This window comes from Amblyraja radiata, chromosome 5, assembly GCF_010909765.2.
Source record: "Amblyraja radiata isolate CabotCenter1 chromosome 5, sAmbRad1.1.pri, whole genome shotgun sequence".
Taxonomy (NCBI): Eukaryota; Metazoa; Chordata; class Chondrichthyes; order Rajiformes; family Rajidae; genus Amblyraja; species Amblyraja radiata.
Window position 1 is genome coordinate 95,898,550 of NC_045960.1, and position 27,253 is coordinate 95,925,802.

At 44.4% G+C, this 27,253-nt stretch overlaps 1 protein-coding gene across 1 annotated transcript in view; it reads left to right on the top strand.

Annotated features, from left to right (window-relative positions):
• The first annotated feature begins 1,735 nt into the window (after positions 1–1,735).
• The window catches only part of znf451 (zinc finger protein 451), a 49,505-nt gene continuing 23,987 nt past the window's right edge, over positions 1,736–27,253 (top strand). The window contains exons 1-9 of the mRNA XM_033021857.1: positions 1,736–2,026; positions 4,050–4,133; positions 8,805–8,888; positions 13,230–13,346; positions 19,101–19,212; positions 20,996–21,143; positions 23,963–24,089; positions 25,017–25,176; positions 26,169–26,316. Coding sequence (XP_032877748.1) covers positions 4,065–4,133; positions 8,805–8,888; positions 13,230–13,346; positions 19,101–19,212; positions 20,996–21,143; positions 23,963–24,089; positions 25,017–25,176; positions 26,169–26,316 — 965 coding nt within the window. The 5' untranslated portion in view covers positions 1,736–2,026; positions 4,050–4,064. The remainder of the gene's footprint in view (positions 2,027–4,049; positions 4,134–8,804; positions 8,889–13,229; positions 13,347–19,100; positions 19,213–20,995; positions 21,144–23,962; positions 24,090–25,016; positions 25,177–26,168; positions 26,317–27,253) is intronic.

Genomic DNA, 27,253 nt, shown 5'->3' on the forward strand with positions numbered 1-27,253 from the left:
AACGAAGGAGCAGTGCTACATTGAAACTCTGACTGTGGTTTTACTGAGTGGAACTGAGGGAAGGATGGTTGAGATAGAGTGAGTAGGAGCTGTTGCAGAGGATGGTCAAAAGCATGCATGTCTCTATTGTCTCTCTATTGTCATCGTTATCATGCAGGAAATACAGCAAGGAATTTAGTGCCAACAGAATGTTGCATTGTCATGCTTGTTCTCCTTTGGATCAGGTGTATAAGTAAGTTACCATCTTCTCTGCCAGATGAATGCAAAACAATCCTTGAAACTAAAATGAAGACAGGAGAGTCTCCCTGATGTAATAATTATCTTAGAGTCAATATTATGAATATTTGGCTGGTAGACAAAAATGCTGGAGAAACTCAGCGGGTGAGGCAGCATCTATGGAGCGAAGGAAATAGGTGACGTTTTGGGTCGAGACCCTTCTTCAGAAACGTCGCCAATTTCCTTCACTCACCCGCTGAGTTTCTCCAGCATTTTTGTCTACCTTCGATTTTCTAGCATCTGCAGTTCCTTCTTAAACATTAATATTTGGCTGGTCATTTTTACATTGTGTATATAAAATGTATGTTTTTATATGTTGGAACTTGTGCGAAATTGGCTCTAGCATTGTATACCTGCAGGGCAGTACTTTAAATACTTTACTGGCCATAAAATCAATTTCACGTGACCTGAAATTGAATGAGGTGCCAATGGTCATTTTTATTTCAGAGATATTTTAAAAGACATGCACCAAATAAAGTTCAAGTGAGTTTATTGTCATGTGTCCCTGATAGGACAATGAAATTCTTGCTTTGCTTCAGCACAACAGAACATAGTAGGCATTGACTACAAAACAGATCAGCGTGTCCATATAACATTATATAAATATATACACACATGAATAAATAAACTGATAAAGTGCAAATAACAGATAATGGGCTATTAATGTTCAGAGTTTTGTCCGAGCCAAGTTGTCCTGATGGCTGTGGGGAAGTAGCTATTCCTGAACCTGGTCGTTGCAGTCTTCAGGCTCCTGTACCTTCTACCTGAAGGTAGCAGGGAGATGAGTGTGTGGGTCCAGGATGGTGTGGGTCCTTGATGATACTGCCAGCCATTTTACCGACAGCCTTAAAGTACAGGGATGAACGTTTTTGTCTGAAAATGAGTGGCACTTTATTCTTTGCATCCAGCCAAGAATGAATTTTAATATTGCACCGGAAGCTATCATAATTTGGTCAGATTACTTATTCGAATCCTTACATGAAATCATGAAAATCTTGCTTGCAGCAGCCACATCACAGACATTTTGACACAGACAATACACAAAAACATAAACTACATATAAATTACAAATACATTCTGTAATAAAATGATGAAAACTGCAGAAAAAAACATTAATGCAAAAACACCAACTCTTGCTGTAATTAAAGTAAAAATATGACCATTTCATGGGCAGATTAAACGCTCTTTCTCATTGTGCATTTACTCCTGATATTGTTGTTGCTTTCGTTTAAAATGTTGGCATGTAATTTTCCTAAAACATCTACCTGCACAGCCAGGGACCAAGTTGGGCAGCACTGCTGATGCAGGCAAACACACGCACCGTCTGCATTGTGAGGCAGCCACCAGCTCTGTGCAGCTTTGGTGCGGGCAGCCGCACAGGCACAGTGACTGGGGGAAGCAGGGGCGGGGGAAGACGGACGGGGACGGGCTGGGTTGGTGGCAGTGGGGGAGTCGGCGCAGGCGCAGTGAACGCGGATGGCTGTGTGGAGCGTGGGCTGGAGGAGCGGGCGCGTGCTCCGGGGAAGGTTCTAATGCGGAGCGCGGCGGCAATAGGAGCAGCAGCAGCAGCGTGACTGCGGCCCGGAGTCGTCCTCCCACCGCGCTGCAACTTAACGCTGCTTAGCCACGGGTGCGGCCTCCATGCAGTGTGCTCGTTCCGCCGAGATCACGCCGGCAGCAGCAGCAGCAGCAGCAGCAGCACCCACGGCAGGGGCCGGAGCTTCTCTTCACCCGTGACTTCGGGGAGGAGGTGAAGAGAGCACTTTGTGCTTTGCATAGATCAGAGCAGGTCCGAGCAGTGCAGCAATCCAAGAAGACAGGCTGGAAGGGGCAGGGAGGTTCAGTTTTTATATTTTTGTTTGTAAAATCATCTTATTTCAATGCAGTTGTGCAAACAATGTATTAGTTCTGAAGACGTAACTTTATTGATGTGCTATAGACATATAAACATAGAAAATAGGTGCAGGAGTAGGCCATTCGGCCCTTCGAGCCTGCACCGCCATTCAATATGATCATGGCTGATCATCCAACTCAGTATCCTGTACCTGCCTTCTCTCCATACCCCCTGATCCCTTTAGCCACAAGGGCCACATCTAACTCCCTCTTAAATATAGCCGATGAACTGGCCTCAACTACATTCTGTGGCAGAGAATTCCAGAGATTCACCACTCTCTGTGTGAAAAATGGTTTTCTCATCTCGGTCCTAAAGGATTTCCCCTCTATCCTTAAGCTGTGACCCCTTGTCCTGGACTTGTCATCTAATGTCATCTAATTCTTGCTCGTTCATTCTTCTGTAGGCCAACTGTTGGGATTGTGAGTTCAGCCCCCTTTCTCCAGATGATAGGGTTGAAAGAGTCAAACAATGAGGATGGGTTGAACTTGGTCCTTCAAAATGGTTAAATATATTTCTGTGATTGATATGGAGGAGGGAAATAGTCCATAATATGGAGGTTTGATTGTGAAATTGGAAGCTGACTATTTAGGAACTTGCAATGGGGATCAATGGAAAATAGAGCTGCTTTATCTTAATAACTTAAGGTTGTGAGGGGTAGGTAATAGTGTAAAATCTAAGATTATTTGACAAGGGTGTTGAGGATGATAATTAACACTGTTTTGTTAGAGACAAGGATCTACAGATGATGGATTACAACAATAAAAGCGTTGGAGTAACTCAGTGGGTCAGTCAGCATCTCTTGGGGGGGGGGGGGGGGGGGCAGACATGAATAGGTGATGTTTTGGATCAGGACCCTTCTTCAGATTCAGTCTGATGGGTTAGTTTGAAGAAGCATCTTGACCCAAAACAGCACCTATCCATGTCTTTAGAGACAGTGTACAGTGGTGCAGTGGTAGAATTGCTGCCTTACAGCGTCAGAGACCCGGGTACCACCCTGACTGGGAGTGCTGGTTGTACCGAGTTTGTATGTTCTCCCTGTGACCATGTGGGGTTTCTCTGGGTGCTCTGGTTTCCTCCCACATTCCATTGACGTGTAGGTGAATTGGCGTCTGTAAATTGTTCCTAGTGTGTAGGATAGAACTAGTGTATGGGCGATTGTGGTCGGTGGGCTGAAGGGCCTGTTTCTACGCTTATCTCTCTAAACTAAAATACTTTAAATAAAGATACTACCTGACCCGCTGAGTTACTCTAGCACTTGGCTTCACTGATTTATTATGTTTATTTCTTCTGTCACATTATCCGATATGCGCAGTATGATTTGCCAAGATAGCAGACAAATTCAACATTTTTAACTCTATTATGTGCACATGGGAAAATGTTGTTACCTTTGGATATGATAATCAAAGAAAGCTTATAAGGTGGGGTGATGGAATCGAGGTGCAGGTCTGTTATGAACTAATTGATGGGGTTAAGGGGGTTGAATGTCTCACTCCGGTAGCTTAGAGATATAGCGTGGAAACAGGCCCTTCAGCCCACCGCACCAACCAGAGATACCTGTACACTAACACTTTCCCACATACAGTAGGGAAAATTTACAATTTTACCAGGCCAATTAATCTACACACTTAGCTAAGAAGCTCCACCCACAGAGGTTCTGGGGAACTGTTACATTCGATGGGTGCTGTTTAGATTTTTGCTTAGTTTTGAGCTCAGTACATTGTAACAAATGTGTAAGAGATGACATTGCTGACCGTCATTTTTCAAATGGCTACTTCACTTTCCGGCTTTGTTTTAAAAAGGGCAGTCTACCAATGATTTTATAGACGTGTCTGCAAAAGTTTGAAGTTTTAGCAATTTTTACTGGTCTCTTTCTGTTTAGGCCCTAATTTCTGTCATGTCGTCCAGTGATGCTTTGATACCATCAGGAAAATCTGAAAATGAAGAGGAAGTGATATTTGTGAGCGTATGTATTGGAAGCCTATACATTCTCGATTCTACTTTTTTTTTGGGAGATGTCTTTACTCTGCTGTCCAGTTGTATAAATGATGCCATTCAACTCAAGATGGCAATCATCAGAAATGATTTCCTGTTCTAAGGATCATTATTTTTCAAGTCATCCTTGGGAAGCTAAACATCTGGTTTTTATGGACCAGATTGAGACATAGTGCTTAAGACAGGAATCCATGTACCTGTGTTGCTGTTGCAATAATTTTTTTTGTTGTGCCTTTAATTTGACTTGACATACAATACAATACAATACAATTCAATTTATTGTTACTTTAATGTCTAGGGTGTGCAGTGTTGAAAAATGTTTCTCTAAGCTTAACATATTTCTGGCATATTATTCTTTGTTGCATTTAATCAGCAACATACTTTAATGTTTTATGCTTAATTCTATCTTTTATTTTATCCGCTCTTGATTTTCACCAGTTGAGGACGTACAACACTGCCACTCCTTATGTGCTGGGTATTTTATTTTCGGAATTCCTCTTGCCTTTAAATGCTGGAACATGAGTAGGCATAAACAAAGCAAGGCTTGTCTCTGCACGAAGCATGTTGTATGGACCATACTTCAACATGTCCATTACTATCAATGGGTCTTTGAGGTGTGTTAGAAAACATGTTGTTGGCAGCAGTTAACAATAAAACATCTTTTGGGGTTGTGTACTTTGGAGAACTACCGTATTTCCCGGCAATGAAGACGCAATTTTTCACCCAAAAATAAGGCACGAAAATTTACCTACGTCTTGAAGGCCAAAGGTTAGGTTGCTAGCCAAGAAAGATAGACTTGGCTATCCCTCAGTGCAGCAACATCAAGAACGAAGAAGGGTCTCGACCCGAAACATTGCCTATTTCCTTCGCTCCATAGATACCGCCTCACCCGCTGAGTTTCTCCAGCATTTTTGTCTACCATCAAGAACGATGTTGCTGTACTGAGGGATAGCCAAGTCTATCCCTCATTGCTTGCAGCTGATAGGAAGCGGCTGTAAAGTGGGAAGCGGCTGTAAAAGGACAGCGCCGCTGGGGGAGGAGAGTTCCTTTCACAGCGTATGGGGAGTCTGGCCCGGGACAGCATGGGCAGGAGCGTTGAGAAGGAGGGGGTCGGGGATCATGCCAGGAACTAACTCACTCACACCGCTGTCGTGGCGCTCCTGGCCGGGGAGGGAAGTAGCTCGGGTGGCTGCGAGCGGCCACCGGGACCGGCCGCCACCTCAGCGCCTTCTGACGGTGCTCACCTCTGGCAGTGCTCTCCGTCTGAACACCTCTCCTGCCGCTCGCCGGCCTCGCTCATGTCAGCCGCTTCCCGCAAATCCTTAAATTCCGACTGCCTCCTGGAGCAGGACATGGCCTCACTTGCTGCGCTGGGTGACACTGCATGAAACTGCCGGTCCGTGTCTTTCAAGAACAAAGATCATAGAGCGGAGCAGGAGCAGGTCAGCGGGAGATGGATAGCAGGACAGTGGGCGGTGGAGCTTACTCCTGTGTCAGTGCGAGTAACTTCAATTGGTCCCTTGAACTCGTATTATCATTCAATAAGATCATAACTGATTCAACTTGACCCGGTGTGCTCCCGTTTTTCCCACCATCTCTCCACCTGCCGTCACCCCCCCCCCCCCCCCCACCCATTCAGTAATTCAAAATGGAGAAGATCTGGAAGCCTTGGGCAAATTGAATTGTTGCTTCCTCTATTTCTATTTATTTATGTATCTATCTATTTATTTATTTATTTTTGGGCGTGAGAAATTCTATGTCCCGCCAGCCTTTTTTCAAAATTTAGCAACTCAGAATGGGGGTGCGTCTTCGACGCAGGTGCGCCTTCATTGCCGGGAAATTCGGTATCTTGTTTGCAAGCAGATGACACATTTTGGGAGACGGGAAGCAATGGCCAGTGATAAGTTTGTTGCTGCATGGATTAATGCAGGGTTCACTGGTGTTTGTTATCTATACTAATGAATTGGATGAGAAAGTAGATGGCATGGAGCGCAGATTTGTGGATGACACCAGAATTGGAGTGAACAGTGAAGAAGATTATCTGAGATTTCAACCTGGAAAGTGGGCCAAAGAATGGCAGATGGAAGTTAAATAAGTGTGATTTTATTTCTGAAATTAAACACTAGTTGCTGGTTTAGTCTGGTTGCTGGTTGATCGCGCCTGATGATGTGACCAAAAAACTTGATGGCAGAGCTGTAGCCATTGTCTATTGGGATTTCAACAAGGCATCTGACAAGGTTCTGCATAGTCGGTTGCTCTGGAAGGTTAGATCGCATGGGAGAGATTGCTGTCTTGATAGAAAATTGGCTTGATAGAAGGAAACAGAGGGAGTCGGTGGAAGATTGTTTTTCAGACTGGAAGCCTGTGACTAGTGGTGCTTCAAGGATCGATGCTGTGTGTGGTTTATATCAATGATTTGGACAAGAATATCCAAGGCATGATTAATAATGACCTGATCCAAGGCATGACCTGATGTGCAATATTGGGGCAAAAACGATGCATGGTACTGTTAGTCCATCCATTGTAGTTTAAACGGCAATTTTAAACGGTTAATTTCTTCCTGTTTTTGAAAGAAATGTGTACGTTGTCAGGTATGGTTATCAGCTGCTGTCCTTGTCTCCCAGCTGGTATGCATTTGTCACGGGGAGAGGAGAGTGCCTTCAAGTACTTAAAACTGAAACGCTTCTCTCTCTATCTTGTACAGTGATACTCGCACAGGACCAGCAAGGTTCGGGTGCTGTCCAACTCTTCCTGGTTTTGTTTCTTGTTTGTCTGCTTTCAGCAATCGGAGTCAAGCTCTAGAATATCTTGTCCAAACTATTCTCCCACTCTAAACTCTTCTCCTTTCAGATCTTCTTTAATGCTTGAATACTAACCAGGCTGTCATAACGTCATGTCAAATTCTTGCCAAATTTTAACATAACATTCCCATGAAGTGCATATGAGGAGCTTTATTATGTTAAAGACACAATTTTGTTTGATTTTTGAATTTATTTTTCTGATCCTTGTTATCCCCACCCTCATAAGAACAGCCATGACAATGGTGGCAAGTAAATTATTTTCATACTCGATGAAAAAACAAAACAATATTTGCCATTGTGTATTTGGGGTAAATACTACTTTTCTCTTCTTTCTGCTTTGCGGATTGCAAAGGGGAATAATTGTACCCTTTTGGTTGCTCCATCTCTCATTCCTCCAGCCCTGGGTACTACCTCCATCCATCCGCCAATCTACCCCTCCTTATCCTGATTTGCCGATCATTTGCCAGCTCCTCCCTGCTCCTCCCTCGCCTCTTATTACCAGCTATCTCTCCTTCACACCATCGGTCTTTGAAGACCGCAACGTTGCCTGTCCATTGCCCTCCACAGATACTCCCTGACCCACTGAGTTGCTCCAGCAGTTTTATGCTTTGGTGTGTAGCTAGCTGCCTCCTGGCCAGAATGCCCACGTTTTCTTGATGACTTGAGTTCCCACAGAAAGTTAAAGCTGCTCACACACCTTAATATGATGTCTCTGAATGAACAGTCATGAAGGTTATGGCGATTAATTTGCAACACCCCAATCAAACTTTGTCCCTGACGAATGTGACGAGCAAAGAAGTGATCATCTTTGGTTTGGGAACATAGCATTCTTTTAGCATATTATCCATCTATCTTTTGGAATCCTTTAAACCAAAGTCCATCACCTAATTACATTCTTCCACACTTTCACACTTTTGAATTCATTTAATCTTTTTTGAACTTCATTATGAAAAACATTGCTGCATGGCTCTACGACTCTATAATTCTCCTTCTGTTAGTAATTTTACTTTACAATTTGTGACATTGGGAGACACATAAGGGGGGGGGGGGAGAGAGAGAGAAAAACAGATAGTGTTTCAGGTTGAAGACCTTTTGGCAGAAGCAGGAAGGAAATGTTTAAGCTGCAGGTGGGTGGGGCAGGCTGAAGCTTCAGAGTCTGGAGTCAAGTGGAGTTGATCCAGATGCTTCCTGTTAGTGATGTAACTGGGGTGATCCGGGTTGGCCTGGCATCTCCGTGGACCAGCGGAGCATCAGCAGAGCCATCTCCATTATCAAGGACCCCTATCATCCATCACACCACATCTTCTCCATTCTGCCATCTGGAAAGAGGTACAGGAGCAGCAGCTGCAAAACCAGCAGGATGCTACACAGCTTCTTCCCACAGGCAATAAGACTGGTTAATGGACTGTGTCCCCTCCCCATATATCATACACCAACACATCTAACCTCGCCCATACTTTGACAGCTAGGCACCTGTCAAAGCAAAGCCACTATTCGGTCTGAATGTCTGTTTTTATTTCAATTATTAGGCCTATTTTAGATATGGTAATTTTAATTTTTAAAGCTATATGTATTTATTCTGTTTTTATTAACTGCACTGACGGGAACTGATTGAGAAACAATTTTTTTCGTTTCATCTGTGTATGTAAGTACTCAGTTAAAATGACATTAAAGTAAATACTGAATACTGGACCCACTTAACCAACTATTTTGGCCAAGAAGCTGTGCAACGTATCTTCTGCTTTGGTCAATGCTTCTGGAGTAATTGTGAGACGTGGTGCGACAACTTTTGTGTTAAAACAAGCCTGTGGAGTGACAACGTTTTCTATTTGTGATTAAAGGAGCAGCCATTAAGGCCTGTTTTGGAATGTATTAATCTATCAAGTGACGAAGACAATGAAGGGAACACTGCACGGCATAGCAGGGTGAGTACTTACAATTGAATGCTTTGATTGATCTAGAAAAGATACTTCTGTTTGAGCAATGTAAAAAGCAAATCAGAGTTGATAAGTAGAAGATAGACACAGAATGCTGGAGTAACTCAGTGGGACAGGAGGCATCTCTGCAGAAAAAGAATAGGTGACGTTTCGGGTCGAGACCGTTCTTCAGACAAGTTAATCCATGACCCAGCCAATAGGAAATTCTTGTTAAACATTTTCCACCTAGAAGTATGTAGAATGTACAAGGTGCTACCACAAGCAGTAGTTGAGGTGAATGTGTCAGTCACATTGAAAAGGAAGTTGGACAGGGCACTGAAGGGGAAAGTGTGGGCAGGCTGCTGGATTGAAAACAAAGCATTGGCAGGGGGTTATGTCGAGCTGGGTCAGTGGCATGGATTGGTGAATGGTTTGTTTCTTTAGCTGTGCCTTGTGTCATTATGGGTCCCCAAGTTCTTTTCCTCTTGTATGTGCCCATTTGGTTGTCCACTTGTCCTCCACATGATGCCTGTATCAGAGGATATCAGCTACATGGAGAGGTTGTTCAAGCTTGGATTGTTTTCACTGGAATTTCAGAGGCTGAGGGGCCACCAGATGGAAGTATATAAAGTTATGACTCTGTCCCACAGTACAAGTTCATTCCAAGAGCTCTCCCGAGTTTAAAAAAAAAAAATCAAACTGGTGGTAAGCACGGAGAATGAACGTAGCGGGTACGTTGGAGTTCGGGGACGTCTCTTAGCGGCTCGTAAGGCTAACGGCAGGTACTCGGGAAGACTCGCTAATGGCGGGTAAGCTCGGGAAGACTCGTGAAGATTTTTCACCATGTTGAAAAATGTCCACGAGAGCCCCGAGTACCGACGAGCGGCCATTACCGTAAATCTCCGAGTCTGAATCAGGGCAAACTCGGGAGAACTCTTAGAATGAATTCGTAGCGTGGGACAGGGCCATTATGAGGAGTCAGAACCATTTTCCCTGGGTGGAAATGTCGAAGACTAGCGAGCATAGGTTTAAGGTAAGAGGGGAAAGTTTAGAGATGATGTGCGGGGCAGGTTATTTTGAAGATGGTGGGTGCCCGGAAAGTGCTGCCCTGGATGATGGTGAGGACAGATAGGGAAATAACGTTGGTGTTGCTCCTTTTGAAGGAGTACCTGTTATGGATGCCTTTGGTGGGTTGGTCAGCACCTGTAATGGATTGGGAAGTATTTCCATCCCGGTAGCCATCTTTGTCTGTGGACGTTTGAGTTACCAACCCAGGCTGTGATGCAACCAGTCAGTTTGCTCTCTGGCATATATATATATATATATATGTAGAGGTTCAGTAGAGCATTTGGTGACTTACCGAATCTCCTTGGGGAAATAGTGATACAAGTAGAATAAGGCCATTCAGTCCATCAAGTCTACCCTGCCATTAATGGTAATGTTTAAGAAAGAAACTGCCGATACTGGAAAAATCGAAGGTTGACAAAAAATGCTGGAGAATTTTCAGCGGGTGAGGCAGCATCTATGGAGGGAAGGAATTGGCGACGTTTCGGGTCGAGACCTTTCTTCAGTTAATGGTACTGCTTCAAACGCAGTATTTCAGTCAGATGCAGCACAAGAGAGGGGCAGCCATTTCACCAATGTTCATAGTTTCAAGGTCAGTTTAGTGTCACGTGTACCAATTAAGATACAGTGAAATTCGAATTACCATTCAGCCACACTAAAAAAAAGCAACAAGACACACAACTACATAAAAGTTAACATAAACATGCACCACAGTGGATTCCCCACATTCCTCACTGTGATGTAAGGCAATAAGGTACAATCACCTTCCTCTTTATTTATTTTATTTTAATTTGAAAAACTATCCGACTACACCTAGATTCTTGATTAGTACAGGTGTTAGAAGTTATGGGGAGAAGGCAGGAGAATGGGGTTAGGAGGGAGTGAAAGATCAACCTTGGGCCATGTATACCATTTACTCTGAGCGTCAAGCGAGCAAGGAATTCATTTGCACCCTGATGTATATGACCCTAAGCTAATCTGAATCTACAGGATGAGCAATACATATGTGACAGTAACATCCCAAGAATGAATTTAAAATAAAATAGTAATCTCAGATGAACTGCAGGTCTATATATTGTTTAAGAAGGAACTGCAGATGCTGGAAAATCGAAGTAGACAAAAATGCTGGAGAAACTCAGCGGGTGAGGCAGCATCTATGGAGCGAAGGAAATGGGCAACGTTTCGGGTTAAGACCCTTCCTCAGACTGATGTGAGGGTGGGGGGGGGGGCAGGAAGAAGAAAGGAAGAAGAAAGGAAGAGGCTGAGACAGTGGGCTGAGGGAGAGCTGGGAAGGAGAAAGCAGGGACTACCTGAAATTAGAGGTCAATGTTCATATCGCTGGGGTGTAAACTGCCCAAGCGAAATATGAGGTGCTGCTCCTCCAATTTACAGTGGGACTCACTCTGGCCATGGAGGAGGCCCAGGACAGAAAGGTCGGATTCGGAATGGGAGGGGGAGTTGAAGTGCTGAGCCACCGGGAGATCAGGTTGGTTATTGCGAACTGAGCGGAGGTGTTGGGCGAAGCGATCGCCAAGCCGACGCTTGGTCTCACCGATGTAGAGCAGCTGACATCTAGAGCAGCGGATGCAATAGATGAGGTTGGAGGAGGTGCAGGTGAACCTCTGCCGCACCTGGAAAGTCTGCTTGGGTCCTTGAATGGAGTCAAAGGGGGAGATAAAGCGACAAGTGTAGCATTTCCTGCGGTTGCAAGGGAAAGTGCCCGGAGAGGGGGTGTACGGGTGGGAAGGGACTAATTGACCAGGCAGTTACAGGGGGAGCGGTCTCTGCGGAAAGCAGACCGGGGAGGAGATGGGAAGATGTGACCAGTGGTAGGATCCCGTTGGAGGTGGCGAAAATGTCGGAGGATTATTTGTTTTATGTGACGGCTGGTAGGGTGGATGGTGAGGACAAGGGGGACTCCCCTTGTTGTGAGTGGGGGGATGGGGAGTGAGCAGAGTTACGGGGTATGGAAGAGACCCTGGTGAGAGCCTCATCTATAGTAGAAGAGGGGAGCCCCCGTTCCCTGAAGAATGAGGACATCTCCGATACCCTGGTTTGAAACACCTCATCCTGGGAGCAGATGCGGGGTAGACGGAGGAATTGGGAGTAGGGGGTGGAGTCCTTATAGGAAGCAGGGTGAGAAGAAGTGTAGTCCAGATAGCCATGGGAGTCAGTGGGTTCATAGTAGATGTCGGCCAGTAGTCTATCACCGGCAATGGAGATAGTGAGGTCTAGAAATGGTAGGGAAATGTCGGAAATAGTCCAGGTGTATTTGAGTGCCGGATGGAAGTTAGTGGTGAAGTGGATGAAGTCAGTGAGTTGTGTGTGGGTGCAGGAGGTAGCACCAATGCAGTCGTTGATGTAGCGGAGGTAGAGTTTGGGGATAGGTGCCATGGTACGTCTCGAACAAGGATTGTTCGACGTACCCTACAACGAGGCACGCATAGCTAGGGCCCATGCGCGTGCCCATAGCTACGCCTTGTATTTGATGGAAATGGGAGGAGTCAAACGAAAAGTTGTTGAGGGCAAGGACCAGCTCCACTAGGCGGAGGAGAGTGTCAGTAGATGGGGATTGGTAGGTTCTCCGGTCGAGGAAGAAACGGAGGGCTTTGAGACCCTCCTGGTGGGGGATGGAGAGTGACTGGACATCCATGGTGAAGATGAGGGAATGGGGGCCTGGAAAATGGAAGACATGAAGGAGACGAAGAGCAGGTGAGGTGTATAGAACATAGGTGGGGAGGGATTTAACCAGGGCGGATAGGATGGAGTTGAGGTATGTGGAAATACGTTTGGTGGGACACGAACAGGCAGGAACAATGGGTCTGCCAGGACAGTCAGGTTTGTGGATTTTGGGGAGAAGGTAAAATCGGGCCGTGCGGGCCTGGGGAACGATGAGGTTGGAGGCTCGGGAGGGCAGGGAGCCGGAGTTGATGAAGTCGGCGATAGTGCTAGAGATAGTAGCCTGGTGCTTGTCTGTGGGGTCATGGTCCAAGGATAAGTAGGAGAAGGTGTCTGAGAGTTGGCACGTGGCCTCAACCCGGTAGAGATCAGCGCGCCAGACCACCACGGCACCTCCCTTGTCGGCAGGTTTGATCACCCAGTCTGGGTTGTTGCAGAGTGAGTGGAGGGCTGTACGCTCAGGGAGTGGAGAATAGAGTGAGACAGGGGAGTGGTGAAGTTGAGGCGGTTGATGTTCCGCCGGCAGTACAGGTCTATATATTTCTGTTTCACATCTGTTGTAAAAATATGTCACAGTTGCTGTTATTCATTGTTTTTTTTTTTTAGAGACCGAAGGATCACATTGATTGGCAAAAGGCAAGAGTTTCGTCGACATTGGATCGTTTGGCTCGTCAAGTCGAAGTTGAGAAACAGCTGAAAGAAGAGAAATGCAAAGCTTTTCAAGTAAATTCCATCTCTTAAACATAGCAAGACTTTGGAAGTAGTGGGTTTTCCCCAAGAAATAAATCACAGATAAAATACACCTGAAAGGTTCAATGCCCCTCGGTGATGATGTTGCTTCTAGAACCTCTGTGTAGTGCAGATCTTTCGGTTAGAGATTTCTGATTTTAACCTTGCAATGAGAAAGGAACAGAAATGCATTTCTCAATTGCGATGTTGCTTGACAAAATTTTGCTCAGGATCATGTTATTAGTACGGGTTTGATTAGTACAAGTGTCAGGAGTTGTGGGGAGAAGGGAGGAGAATGGGGTTAGGAGGGAGAGATAGATCAGCCATGATTGAATGGTGTAGACTTGATGGGCCGAATGGCCTAATTCTTCTCCTATCGCTTATGAACAATCCTACGGAATTCCACAGCTATCTGGACTACATTTCACATCCTGCCTCTGCAAAGACTAACCCGCACTCACATGTCTCATGATCTTATTGTTCTCAACCTGCTGCTATTATATTTTTATATAATATTTTTTGGAGCTGCAGCCTCGGCAGGTAGCTGCACTCACTCCTTTCTTTTCGATAATACCCTCTGCACGAGTGGTGGCGGGAATGGATTGCAATTCAAATGGATACGTTGCTCGTTAGATGAACTGTTTTGGATGTTGAAGACATTTAACCTGACTGTTGTCACTGAAGGCTACATATTTGTTCGAGAGACTGTTCAAGGAACCAAAGTTCGAATGTTGCAGTACTGTGTAGTTCATTCATTGTGTTTCAAATGGACTGTTTCAAATTTTGTTTCAAATGGACTGAGTGGATTGATGTGTATTTTGTTTTCCGAGAGCCAGAGGATCTTGGACGACCCAGGTTTCAGTCATGGTTCATGTTGCTCCTCTTATCTTCTGTATCAGAAGGTTGTGGGTTTACGCTCCACTCTTGAAATCAGGCTTGACTTTCCAGTGGGTATGTAGGGAGTGATGTGTGGTGAATACCACAAAGTGCCATTTTCGGATGAGGTGCAAGCCTTCTGCTCTTTGAATGTAAAAGCTGCCGCCTTTGCTAGTAACCTGATACCCATGTCTGAAGTTAGTACATTTTAAACAAGGAGTCTGTGCGTGCTTTCGAAGGAGTGTTAGCTCCAGTATTCTGGGCAATATTTACCACACAGTCAATTGCTGATCGTATCGCTTTGCTGTGTCGTGTGTGCTTACTTTATTCATACGGTTGCTCCAATTCTGATATGGCAGCAGAGAAGATCCTTTAAACGTTCTTCATTGATTTGTAGGTCATTTTGGTAAAACTTATTTACTCAGCTTAAATTACATCATGGAGCTTTTTACCACTTGGAGTCGTTGAGGTGAATATCAGAAATCCCATTTGAAGGTAAGCTGAGAGAATAAGAAGTGTTGATAGGTTAAGGTGAAGAAAGGTGGGATGTAAATGCCAGCTTGGAGTGGTTGGTACAAATGTCTTGTTCCTGTATTATAAACACTTCACAATAAAGTGCTCTGAGATATCTGGAAGGCACTGAATGAAGGATTTTCTTGTGTGTCTGTTCAGAAGGTGGTCTAGACTGCCACCTAGTGCTCTGTAAAAATGGACTTGCTTTGTGAATTGTCCAAAGTAGAGAGTTAAGGAAGCAGTGGCCTGATACAGCATGGAAATTAAATGCTGTATAGACTATTGTGTCTCGATAACTGTAAGGCTGATTCTTTGTCTCAAGACTTTGTGTTTATTTCTCAGTGACATGTATTTGTGCAGTATTCTGAATTCTTTAGAGAAATAGCTTGCCTTTGCTGACACTTAAGCAGTTTCGAGTCTAAATTTACACTCTAGTTTGTTCCTTATAAGTTTGTAATTAAGAACCTAAATCTTCATCTTGATGTAAAGATTGTCATAATTATTTTTGGAAACATTCTATCAATGGGGTTACTGATTCAAAACAGTATATCAGATAGATTTAGGTACTATTTAAAAACAGGAAGGGATAAGAATGAAATCCACATATTCCAACCGTAAGGGACAGGTGAAGGGTCTACATTCCATTGTGTTCTATGAAGGTTCTATCAATCTATGAAAGTAAGCACACAGGTACAGCAGGCAGTGAAGAAAGCGAATGGCATGTTGGCCTTTATAACAAGAGGAGTCGTGTTCAGGAGCAAAGAGTCCTGCAGTTGTACAGAGCCCTAGTGAGACCACACCTGGAGTATTGTGTGCAGTTTAGGTCCCCTAATTTGAGGAAGGACATTCTTGCTATTGAGGGAGTGCAGCGTAGGTTCACAAGGTTAATTCCCGGGATGGCAGGACTGCCATATGCTGAGAGAATGGAGCAGCTGGGCTTGTACACTCTGGAGTTTAGAAGGATGAGAGGAGATCTTATTAAACATATAAGATTGTTAAGGGTTTGGACATGCTGGAGGCAAGAATCATGTTCCCGATGTTGGGGGAGTCCAGAACCATGGGCCACAGTTTAAGAATAAGGGGTAAGCCATTTAGAACGGAGACGAGGAAACACTTTTTCTCACAGAGAGTTGTGAGTGTGTGAAATTCTCTGCCTCAGAGGGCAGTGGAAGCAGGTTCTCTGGATGATTTCAAGAGAGAGCTGGATAGAAACATAGAAAATAGGTGCAGGAGTAGGCCATTCGGCCCTTCGAGCCCGCACCGCCATTCAATATGATCATGGCTGATCATCCAACTCGGTATCCTGTACCTGTCTTCTCTCCATACCCCCTGATACCTTTAGCCACAAGGGCCACATCTAACTCCCTCTTAAATATAGCCAATGAACTGGCCTCAACTACCTTCTGTGGCAGAGAATTCCAGAGATTCACCACTCTCTGTGTGAAAAATGTTTTTCTCATCTCAGTCCTAAAAGACTTCCCCCATTACCCTTAAACTGTGACCCCTTGTTCTGGACTTCCCCAACATCGGGAACAATCTTCCTGCATCTAGCCTGTCCAACCCCTTAAGAATTTTGTAAGTTTCTATAAGATCCCCCCTCAATCTTCTAAATTCTAGCGAGTACAAGCCGAGTCTATCCAGTCTTTCTTCATATGAAAGTCCTGACATCCCAGGAATCAGTCTGGTGAACCTTCTCTGTACTCCCTCTATGGCAAGAATGTCTCTCCTCAGATTAGGAGACCAAAACTGTATGCAATACTCCAGGTGTGGTCTCACCAAGACCCTGTACAACTGCAGTAGAACCTCCCTGCTCCTATACTCAAATCCTTTTGCTATGAATGCTAACATACCATTCGCTTTCTTCACTGCCTGCTGCACCTGCATGCCTACTTTCAATGACTGGTGTACCATGACACCCAGGTCTCGTTGCATCTCCCCTTTTCCTAATCGGCCACCATTCAGATAATAGTCTACTTTCCTGTTTTTGCCACCAAAGTGGATAACCTCACATTTATCCACATTATACTGCATCTGCCATGCATTTTCCCACTCACCCAGCCTATCCGTCACCTTGCAGCCTTCTAGCATCCTCCTCACAGCTAACACTGCCCCCCAGCTTCGTGTCATCCGCAAACTTGGAGATGTTGCATTCAATTCCCTCGTCCAAATCATTAATATATATTGTAAATAGCTGGGGTCCCAGCACTGAGCCTTGCGGTACCCCACTAGTCACTGCCTGCCATTCTGAAAAGGATCAGTTTACTCCTACTCTTTGCTTCCTGTCTGCCAGCCAGTTCTCTATCCACATCAATACTGAACCCCCAATACCATGTGCTTTAAGTTTGTATACTAATCTCTTATGTGGGACCTTGTCGAAAGCCTTCTGAAAGTCCAGATATAACACATCTACTGGTTCTCCCTTATCCACTCTACTAGTTACATCCTCGAAAAATTCTATAAATTCGTGAGACATGATTTACCTTTCATAAATCCATGCTGACTTTGTCCAATGATTTCACCACTTTCCAAATGTGCTGCTATCCCATCTTTAATAACTGACTAGCAGTTTCCCCACTACCGATGTTAGACCTACTGGTCTGTAATTCCCCGTTTTCTCTCTCCCTCCCTTTTTAAAAAGTGGGGTTACATTAGCTACCCTCCAATCCCCAGGAACTACTCCAGAATCTAAAGAGTTTTGAAAAACTATCACTAATGCATCCACTATTTCTGGGGCTACTTCCTTAAGTACTTTGGGATGCAGCCTATCTGGCCCTGGGGATTTATCTGCCTTTAATCCATTCAATTTACCTAACACCACTTCCCGGCTAACCTGGATTTCACTCAGTTCCTCCATCTCATTTGACCCCTGGTCCCCTGCTATTGCCAGCAGATTATTTATGTCTTCCTTAGTGAAGACAGAACCAAAGTAGTTATTCAATTGGTCTGCCATGTCCTTGTTCCCCATGATCAATTCACATGTTTCTGACTGCAAGGGACCTACATTTGTTTCAACTAATCTTTTTCTCTTCACATATCTATACAAATCTTTGCAGTCAGTTTTTGTGTTCCCTGCCAGTTTTCTTTCATAATCTATTTTCCCTTTCCTAATTAAGCCCTTTGTCCTCCTCTGCTGGACTGAATTTCTCCCAGTCCTCTGGTAGGCTGCTTTTTCTGGCTAATTTGTATGCTTCATCTTTTGTTTTGATACCATCCCTGATTTCCCTTGTTATCCACGGATGCACTACCTTCCCTGATTTATTCTTTTGCCAAACTGTGACTGTGGCAATTGATTGGTGCAAATGCTCCCTTTGTGATTATTTCCCCTCTGTGCCTGTTCGTTCCTTGAGGCCATCCATCACTTAGTCCAATTAATCCAATTAGTCCAGTCATCAGTTTTTGCCCAAAAAAATGCTTATGCTGGGATGGAGCTCTGAGCTTGTCTGTGCTCTAAGAAGTTGTTTTCAATCTGTGGAAAATGGTCACACTGCAGATACACTGCAGATACACTTGTGGCACTGGGTTAATTTTGTTTATGAAAAATAGACTTTTGCAGATTCATCAGTTTTCAGCCTATAATTTTACAAATTGCTTTGAGTTCTGGTTCCTCGTGGCATGCTGAGGTCGAATTATCAGATTTTTTTTGATGTACGGTTCTGACCACTGAATTGTTTTAAGAACTTCCCTGAAATTTTTTTTCCTTAAGTTTCAGTTAATTGTACCATTTATGTAACCTTTATCCCACTATTATTAAGGTGAACATAGTGACTGTCATAGGATTCAGTGCCCGGAACTCCACGTGGTCCAACCAAGTATCTATGCAACTGAAGTGCATTTTCTTGCAAACAACAGCACATGATTAATTGTGCTGTTTTGTTCGCACATTTTATCTGGATGGTGTATATTGAACTGAGCATAAGTGGAATGAACAAAAACATAAGACATTGAGCTATGCTGCATGGATACGGGCCCTCTGGCCCAACACATCAATGCCAACCAAATTGCCCAACTGAGCTAGTCCCACGTACCTATGCTTGGCCCATATCCTCCTATCCGTGTACCTATTGAGTCTCTTTTCCATGTCAAAGGGGCTAATTAGTCCCCTCCTCTAATTCTTATACGCATGTGTGAGTTTTGGCCTTTTGTGAGTTATCAGTTTAATACTTTACCCTTTTGTTTTCTTCCTGAAAATACCTGGCCCAATGCCGTAGTTGTTTGCCCCCTTCAAGAGTTTGCCGCTCAGCTGTGTATGTTGGTATCTTGGCAGGAAATGGTACAATCGCAGCATTATCACGCCATGCCGTAGTTGTTTGCCCCCTACAAGAGTTTGCCGCTCAGCTGTGTATGTTGGTATCTCCGCAGGAAATGGTACATTCGCAGTACGCTCATGCCATGCAGGAGTTGGAATTCGTTCGTGGACAAGCTGCAACTGAAGAAGCAAGAAGGTGTGTTGACGGCTGGCTGAGAGTGCCAGGTATGCCTTCTCCCGCCGCGTTCCTCTTCTAAATTTACAATTTCAGCTGATCTCACTGTTTGTGGCCGAGTCAAAGGAATATAGGTGTAAGATTGGGGTCATGTGCAGAAGTGCAAATGTACGCGGCCTGAATGTTTTGCCTAACCGTCCTTCTCCTGGTAACTTGTGGGAGTGCTAAAAGAGGTGTGCAGTAACTGAGAACCTATGACGGGATTTCCATCTCAAACTCTAATCAAATTGCTTTCCATGTTCTCTGCTTGAAGATAGTGTGAGAGCCTAACCCACCTGCAAGACTTTTGATATTTGACTGAATTCAATGGGTGTTACAATCGGATGTTATTTGATGGGAATGGAATACCTGGCCTGAAGTGTTTGGAGTGTATAAACTCACATTGGGGACGCTTTCTTTGTTCTGTTCCGATTCAGCACCAAATTGCATTGGGTTTAGAAAGGTCTTGAGGTGAATAGAAGGGGCTGGGTGAATGGAAAGACCCCTTGGGCCCAAGTGAGCAGGTTGGGGGGGGGGGGGGGGGAAAGAGAGGTCAACGTTACAGTTGCATTGTTGAGAATCCCTCCCTAACCTTTCATAAAGTCTGAGTGCAGGTAGATGGGACTAGGGGGAAGATAAGTGTTCAGCACGGACTTGAAGGGCCGAGATGGCCTGTTTCCGTGCTGTAATTGTTATATGGTTATATGGTTATAAAATGTATTCGTTTGACAAAGCCTTCCTTCATTTATATTAATATGCCTATCTCCTCCTATCGTCTCTGTGCAATGAAGCACCTTGGATTTTGCAATCAGGCCTCGACCCCAGAGTGCCTGATGGTCTGACCCACACCCGCAGTTTATCACCTTCGTCTTGAATGCTCCGGAGGTTGGCTGATGGCTCACCCAATCTCAGACCCTCCGCTTGCCTCCTTCTGCAGCAGGCCCATGAACCAAACCAATCCCTCTCTCTGGATTACAACAATCAACTGCAGTGCACTAAGGTCTGAAGAAGGGTTTCGGCCCGAAACGTTGCCTATTTCCTTCGCTCCATAGATGCTGCTGCACCTGCTGAGTTTCTCCAGCTTTTTTGTGTACCTTCGCAGTGCACTAAGGGATGTGCACTGAGAAAGTGTTTGAGGTAAACCTCCATCGATGTGATGTAATGCTCAAGTTAAATATTCCACTGTGTAAAGTATCTGTAGTTGAGGATATTTAGCTGCAGAAATGAATATCCTCACTGAGTAATTATGGTTACCTCAAAAGTAGCTACTACTTTTATTGTTTCTGTCATTTTTGAAGTTTATGCCACAATTTGGGTCAGGCCTTAATTTTACAAAAGGTTGAGTCTGGATGTGCATGAGGTGTTGTGACGATTGGAGCTGGGAACACATGATTCACAGCCATTGATTGTCACTGCAGTGTGATTGCATCGGTGCCAGTGTTCAGTACTGCGAGAGGATGAGGCTGATCGGGACTTGCCACGGCTAAGGTAAACTGTACTCGGATCTGACCTGACAACATCACAATCCTTTGACAAATGCAACTTCTGCATTTAAGTGGAAATTAGTGCTGTTCGAACAAAAACAAAGTTGAGATTTGAATATTTGAATTATGCAGCAATCTGTTATGGAAAATTCATAGTTTTGTTTTCTTCACTGGTCAGATCTATAGTTCATTTACTTGTGTTTTTTTAAACTTCCCCTACTTGTGTTCTTCATATCCTTGCCCTTTCCCACTCTCTCCTCTCGCCCTCTGTCCACCTCCACCATTACATCTCAATGTATCTGTTAAACAGGACCGAAGCCTGGTGTTGTCAGCTTTGGCCGACGTCCAGTGAAATGGCGCACAAATGCCTCAGTGACTCCTGATCCCATTGACTGCCCAATAATGAACTGTAACAGGAAATTTGATAATAGACATCTACTTTTAGGACACTTGAAAAGGTATGCTTTTTTAAAATATCTTAGTAGTGAAAGTAGCATTTGGGATACAGCTGTATAATGGCCTTAGTATTGGAGAGTGTCTCAGCAGTAGAGTTGCTGCCTTACAGACCCGGGTTTGATCCTGACCATGGGTGCTTGTCTGTACATTCTCCCCTGACCTGCGTGCATTTTCTCCAGGATCTCCAGTTTCTTCCCACACCCCAAAGACGTATAGGTTTGTAGGCAAATTTGCTTAGTACAATTGTAAGTTGCCCTTAGTGTGTGTCGGACGGTGTTAATATGCGGGGATCGCTGGTCGACGTGGGCCGAAGGGCTGTGCTGTATTTTTAAACTAAACTAAGTGGCGAGAACCAACTGGATATTTACTGTGAATAATTTCCAGGGCGTTTGGTTTATTTTTAGAGATACAATGTGGAAACAGGCCCTTTGCCCCACCAAGTCAGCACCAACCAGCAATCCCCGTACATTAACAATATCCTACTCTCGGGGCAATTGTTACAAACCTGTGTGTCGGGGGTCGGCAACCTGCAGCCCCCGGGCCGAATGCGGCCCCTAACCCAAAATCATCCGGTCCGCAGGCGGATTTTTTCCCCGTAATCCGGCCTGCCGAGCACGGCCGAGCACTGTCTGTACCGCATCCTGCACAAAGCTGCCGGCATGGCCGCGCACCTTCTGTGAACACGTTTAAGAAAGAACTGCAGATGCTGGAAAAATTGAAGGTAGACAAAAATGCTGGAGAAACCCAGCCGGTGAGACATACAAGGATTGATTGCATGAGGCTGCCGCACCCGCTGAGTTTCTCCAGCATTTTTGTCTACCTTCTGTGAACACGTGATATGATGCCTGCCACCCGGGGCGGGATCCATGTGTACACGTGATAGATGTGGCCCGCCATCCAGTCACAGACATGTGTCCTGGCCCCTATGCAGAACAAGGTTGCCGACCCCTGGTGTATGTCCTTGGAGTGTGGGAGGAAACCAAAGTTCTCAGAGAAAACCCACGCAGGTCACGGAGAAAGTACAAACTCTATACAGACAGCATACGTCGCCAGGATCGAACTAGGGTCACTGGCGCTGTAAGGCAGCAACTCCACCGCTGTGCCACCGTGCCGCCCGAAAACTTATAGACTTATCAAATGTAATGTATCATTGCTAGGGTTATTGGTTTTGAGTATTTGATGTTGCAATGCCAATGTGCAGCCTGTTTTTTCTATTTCCCTGCGTAAGTGCATTAATTATGCAACTCAGTAAGTAGTTCACCAAACTTGGGTGCTAGTGTAAATTAGCCAAGATTGAGGGCAAGTTGCATAGGCCAGATTTGTTTCCCTTACAAACAGATTAAAGGATCGAGTTCATAATGTAGTTGGATTGGAGGTAAGAAGGGAATTCACAGAAGAGCTGTGGAACACTGTCAGGCAAGGAGTTTGGTTTTGAGTTTTGAGCCAGTGATTTTTTTCTTTAATGATGGATGGTGGGTACTTGAAGGTACATGGCTTATTCTTTACTTTACACACAGAGTGGTGAATCTCTGGAATTCTCTGCCACAGAAGGTAGTTGAGGCCAGTTCATTGGCTATATTTAAGAGGGAGTTGGATGTGGCCCTTGTGGCTAAAGGGATCAGGGGGTATGGAGAGAAGGCAGGTACGGGATACTGAGTTGATTGATCAGCCATGATCATTTCGAATGGCGGTGCAGGCTCGAAGGGCCGAATGGCCTACTCCTGCACCTATTTTCTATGTTTCTTTGTTAAACGTTGAGCTGGGCTATCAAGTGATGTGTCAGAAAAGTCTTCATGCCAGCAGACCTGAACATTTGCAACTTCTGCCAGAAGCTTTTAATGCTTGAGGTCAATTAAACATTTTAACACTTTGATAGATTTTTGTTAACCAACGTTGAGGGTTTACAGAACGGTAGAGATGAGATGCAGGTCAGGCACAATCTAATTGTGCCTGAATCGCCCTCTGCTACTCTTGCTTGTGGGAACATGTGATTACAGGGGTTTAATTTTTATCTCTTGTGAAGAAATACAGTTAAGGTGCTGGATAGGGGGTGGGAATCTGGATTCAGCTGGGAAGAAGGCCCTTAAGTGATAGTTTATAGACATACTGCATTGTCTGCGCCGACCAGCGATCCCCGTACACTAGCACTATCTTAGACACGAGGGACAATTTACAATTTTTGCCAAAGCCAAATTAACCTACAAATCTGCACGTCTTTGGAGGGTGGGAGCAAACCGGAGCACCGGGAGAAAATCCATGTGGTCACGGAGAGAATGTACAAACTCCGTACAGACAGCACCTGTAGTCAGAATTGAACCCAGTTCTCTGGCGCTGCAAGGCAACAACTTTACCACTGCGCCATCATGCTGATAGCTGCCAAGTGAAAGAATGACCGGAGGTAGATTGATTTGTGATTAGTACAGGTGTCCGAGGTTATGAGGCGAAGGCAGGAGAATGGGGTTAGGAGAGATAGATCAGCCATGATTGAATGGCGGAGTAGACTTGATGAGCCGAATGACCTCATTCTACTCCTATTCCTTATGACTTGATGACCTCTAACTGATGTTGGAGTGGTGCATGTGGGAAGCCATCACTTGTTGGAGATGGGCCGAAGACTTGCATGTTAGGTTCAAATGCACATCTGTAATGACAAGATAGGCTGAGAGGACTGTAGTTTTTATGCTTATGCAAACTGAAAGAACAGTTTTAGCGTTCTAATGTTTTTATTGAGCGTCCTGCTCCCCTGATTCTAGTCTATCTTGAAGTGCATTTCAGACTTAATGGTAATGTTAAATGTTTTCCTTTTTATTTTAAACAAAAGGTTTGACCATTCCCCTTGTGATCCAACTATTACACTACAGGGGTCTCCATCCACTTCGTATATTTGTATTGCATGCTGTCAGCGATTTGTAAACCTGCAGAAATATGAAGAACATTTGGCTCTGAAGGTACAATAAATGAATCATTGTTACCGTAATATCGTGCAATCATCAGCCCCTTTGTTTTAACCATGCAGTTGTTGCTTGATAGAAACATAGAAAATAGGTGCAGGAGGAGGCCATTCGGCCCTTCGAGCCAGCACCGCCATTCATTGTGATCATGGCTGATCATCCCCAATCAATAACCCGTGCCTGCCTTCACCCCATATCCCTTGACGCCACTAGCCCCTAGAGCTCTATCTAACTCTCTCTTAAATCCATCCAATGATTTGGCCTCCACTGCCCTCTGTGGCAGGGAATTCCATAAATTCACAACTTTCTGGTCAGATAAGTGTAATTGTTGCATAGAACATTGGATTTTTTTCCAAGCATTTCTTTTTCATAAACTGAAACTCTGCCTTTGCATGCCCCCAACTCCATGCCCATGCACTATGTCAGTGTTCTTAACCTTGAGTAACTTTTTGAGTCTTTCTTCCAAAAGCTGAAGCTTGTAAGATAAAATTAATACTGTCTTTGTTTTGTGCACACAAGGTTGTATTTTCAGGACTCCTGACAGCAACCAAAATAATGCAGCCCACTTGATTGGCACCCCATCGGCAGCCATAGACATTCATTCCATTCCCAACTGGTGTTCATCAGCTGACGTGTGCACTATCTGCACATTTGCCCAGATACTCTGATATTACTTGTCATTCCTATAAAAAGGGCAGCAGGGGTATGGGAACACGACAGACTTTAAACTTCACTCTAGACTTTAGAGATACAGTGCGGAAACAGGCCCTGTGTCCCACCGAGTCCGTGCCTGCCACCGATCAAGGCGGTCTATAGATCGTTGCTCCTGAACCTGGACGTGAGGTCAGTACCTGTGATGGACTGGAAGAGAATGTGTTATAATAATTTCAAATTAATGAAAGGATTGCGCATTTTATTTTGCAGGTTGATTCTGGAAACCCTGAAGGCCATCAGCGTGGCCTTGAACCACAGATCTGTCAGTGCTTTGCTTGCCCAAGCTGCTATTTACTGTTTAACCTGCGGGACGAATGCTTGCGGCATATGACCAAAGCAAAACACATTCTTCAGCGGTACAGACTGAGTGGTAAGTTTTGGTGGGTGTCAAATGAAAAGGTTGTGTATGGATGTTTTTACCTGTAAGTGTAATACTGAACTAATGCTGCTTGCAACAGATGCTGCTCTTAACATGAGCAGGACTTTCATTGACCAAATAAATTGTAAATTAAAATTATGTTTGTTCAATGAAGTAGAACGTCACAAGAGATTGGCTTGTGGGACATCAGTATCTTAATTAATGTGTAGAAAGGTTCTGCGGTCTCGATTGTTTTGCTTGATGTGTAATAAGGTGTCCTGCTGGCATCTAGTGACAGGGATGAGTCTGAAAATGCAAATATTGGAAACATCACCTCTAGAGAGAGAGAGAGAGAGAGATGAAAAAGTTCACTTAAAAAGAGACAAAGTACAAATTCATAAGACCATACAAAGCTTTAATTTAACGTCTGAAGGGTGTGGACTTAGAGACCCAGAGGCAACAGTTTCACATCTGAATCTCCAGCAGCACACACAAAGAAATACCAGAAAACGTGAGTTTATATACGTACAGATATAAAACCAATTGCATGATGTAATGTACAAAAACCATCATCCATCTCCAAATAAGGAGTTGTTTTTCACTCTTTGCCAAAAGCCAGTCATCCCAATGGCATCCTCTGGGCCCCTTCTTATCTGATTAACCTCTTCAACTTACATTTGGGAGTTGTCCAAATCCCATGATGCATTACAATTGGCCTTTTACAACAGGAAAGCTTAAATATGACAACAACCCATTAATAACTAACTCTTTCTGAGAGAGAGAGAGAGAGAGAGAGAGAGAGAGAGAGAAAGAAGATGAATGCTTCGTTCATTGATGTTTTCAGTGTTGGAAGTTGCAAGTTTTGGCTGGAATCTATTTTGGTTTTTAACTGTTAAAACCACTCCAGAGATTTCTGCAATTAATTTGAAACTGGACTTAACGTGAAACTCTGACTTGTAATCATCTGAATCCTAATATTTGTTTTCCTGTTTTCCTTCCAATAGGCGAGCAGGGAACTCCTAGTCCTCTTCCTTTTCCAAGCTATGCAAAGAAGTTGTTGATCTCTCTATGTAAGGAAGTTCCGTTCCAGGTTAAATGCACAACTTGTCAACAGATGCTGCGTACCCACATAGAATTGACGGCACATTTCAGGTGAGTGGGTTTTGTCTGCGTTATTGTCTTGTATTCAGTCTATTCAGTCAACTGGTGTTAATACCTGGAATCAGAAACATAGAAAATAGGTGCAGGAGGAGGCCATTTGGCCCTTCCAGCCAGCACCGCCATCCATTGTGATCATGGCTGATCGTCCCCAATCAATAACCCGTGCCTGCCTTCTCCCCATATCCCTTGATTCCACTAGCCCCAAGAGCTCTATCTAACTCTCTCTTAAATCCATCCAGTGATTTGGCCTCCACTGCCCTCTGTGGCAGGGAATTACACTGACGTGACATCTGTCCGTCCATTGAACCTTGAATAGCAGCTTGTTATCTGTGTGGAGTTTGCACGTTTTCCCTTTGAATGTGGGCTTATGGGTTAATTGGTCACTATAAGATGCTGCTTGTGTTTTGGAAGTGGGGAGAATATGGGATAACCTAGAATTAGTGTGGACGGGTGATTAATGATCGGTGTGGACTCAGTTTGGTCTAATTGCGTTGGTGCTTGTGGTTTGGTCTAATTGCGTTGGTGCTTGACCCCACCAGACAAATGCTTCACTGCATCATTCTTCAGGGATGTGAAAACAGTCAGATTTATCCAGGCCTTGCCCAGGCTCCTGTGGTACCTGACATCCCTCCTCTATGATGCTCACTGAATGTGTATAATCTCAGAGTTTTGAGATTATACACAGTTTAGACTTCCAAGAATCTAGATTTCTTGCAGCCGCAGATAATCTCCAATGGGTTACCTCCACTTAGTAATGAGCTGTAGTTGTTTGGTTACAGCAGTTAGCTTGTGCATTGTGAAAGTATTGAAGCTAGAGTCATTTAAACTTTTGTTGGGCAGGGTTAGATCAAATGCATGTCAGATATTGGCTAAATGAATGATGCATTCTGTTACTGTTTGTGAAAAGTGTTTTTTGGCAGGTTACTAG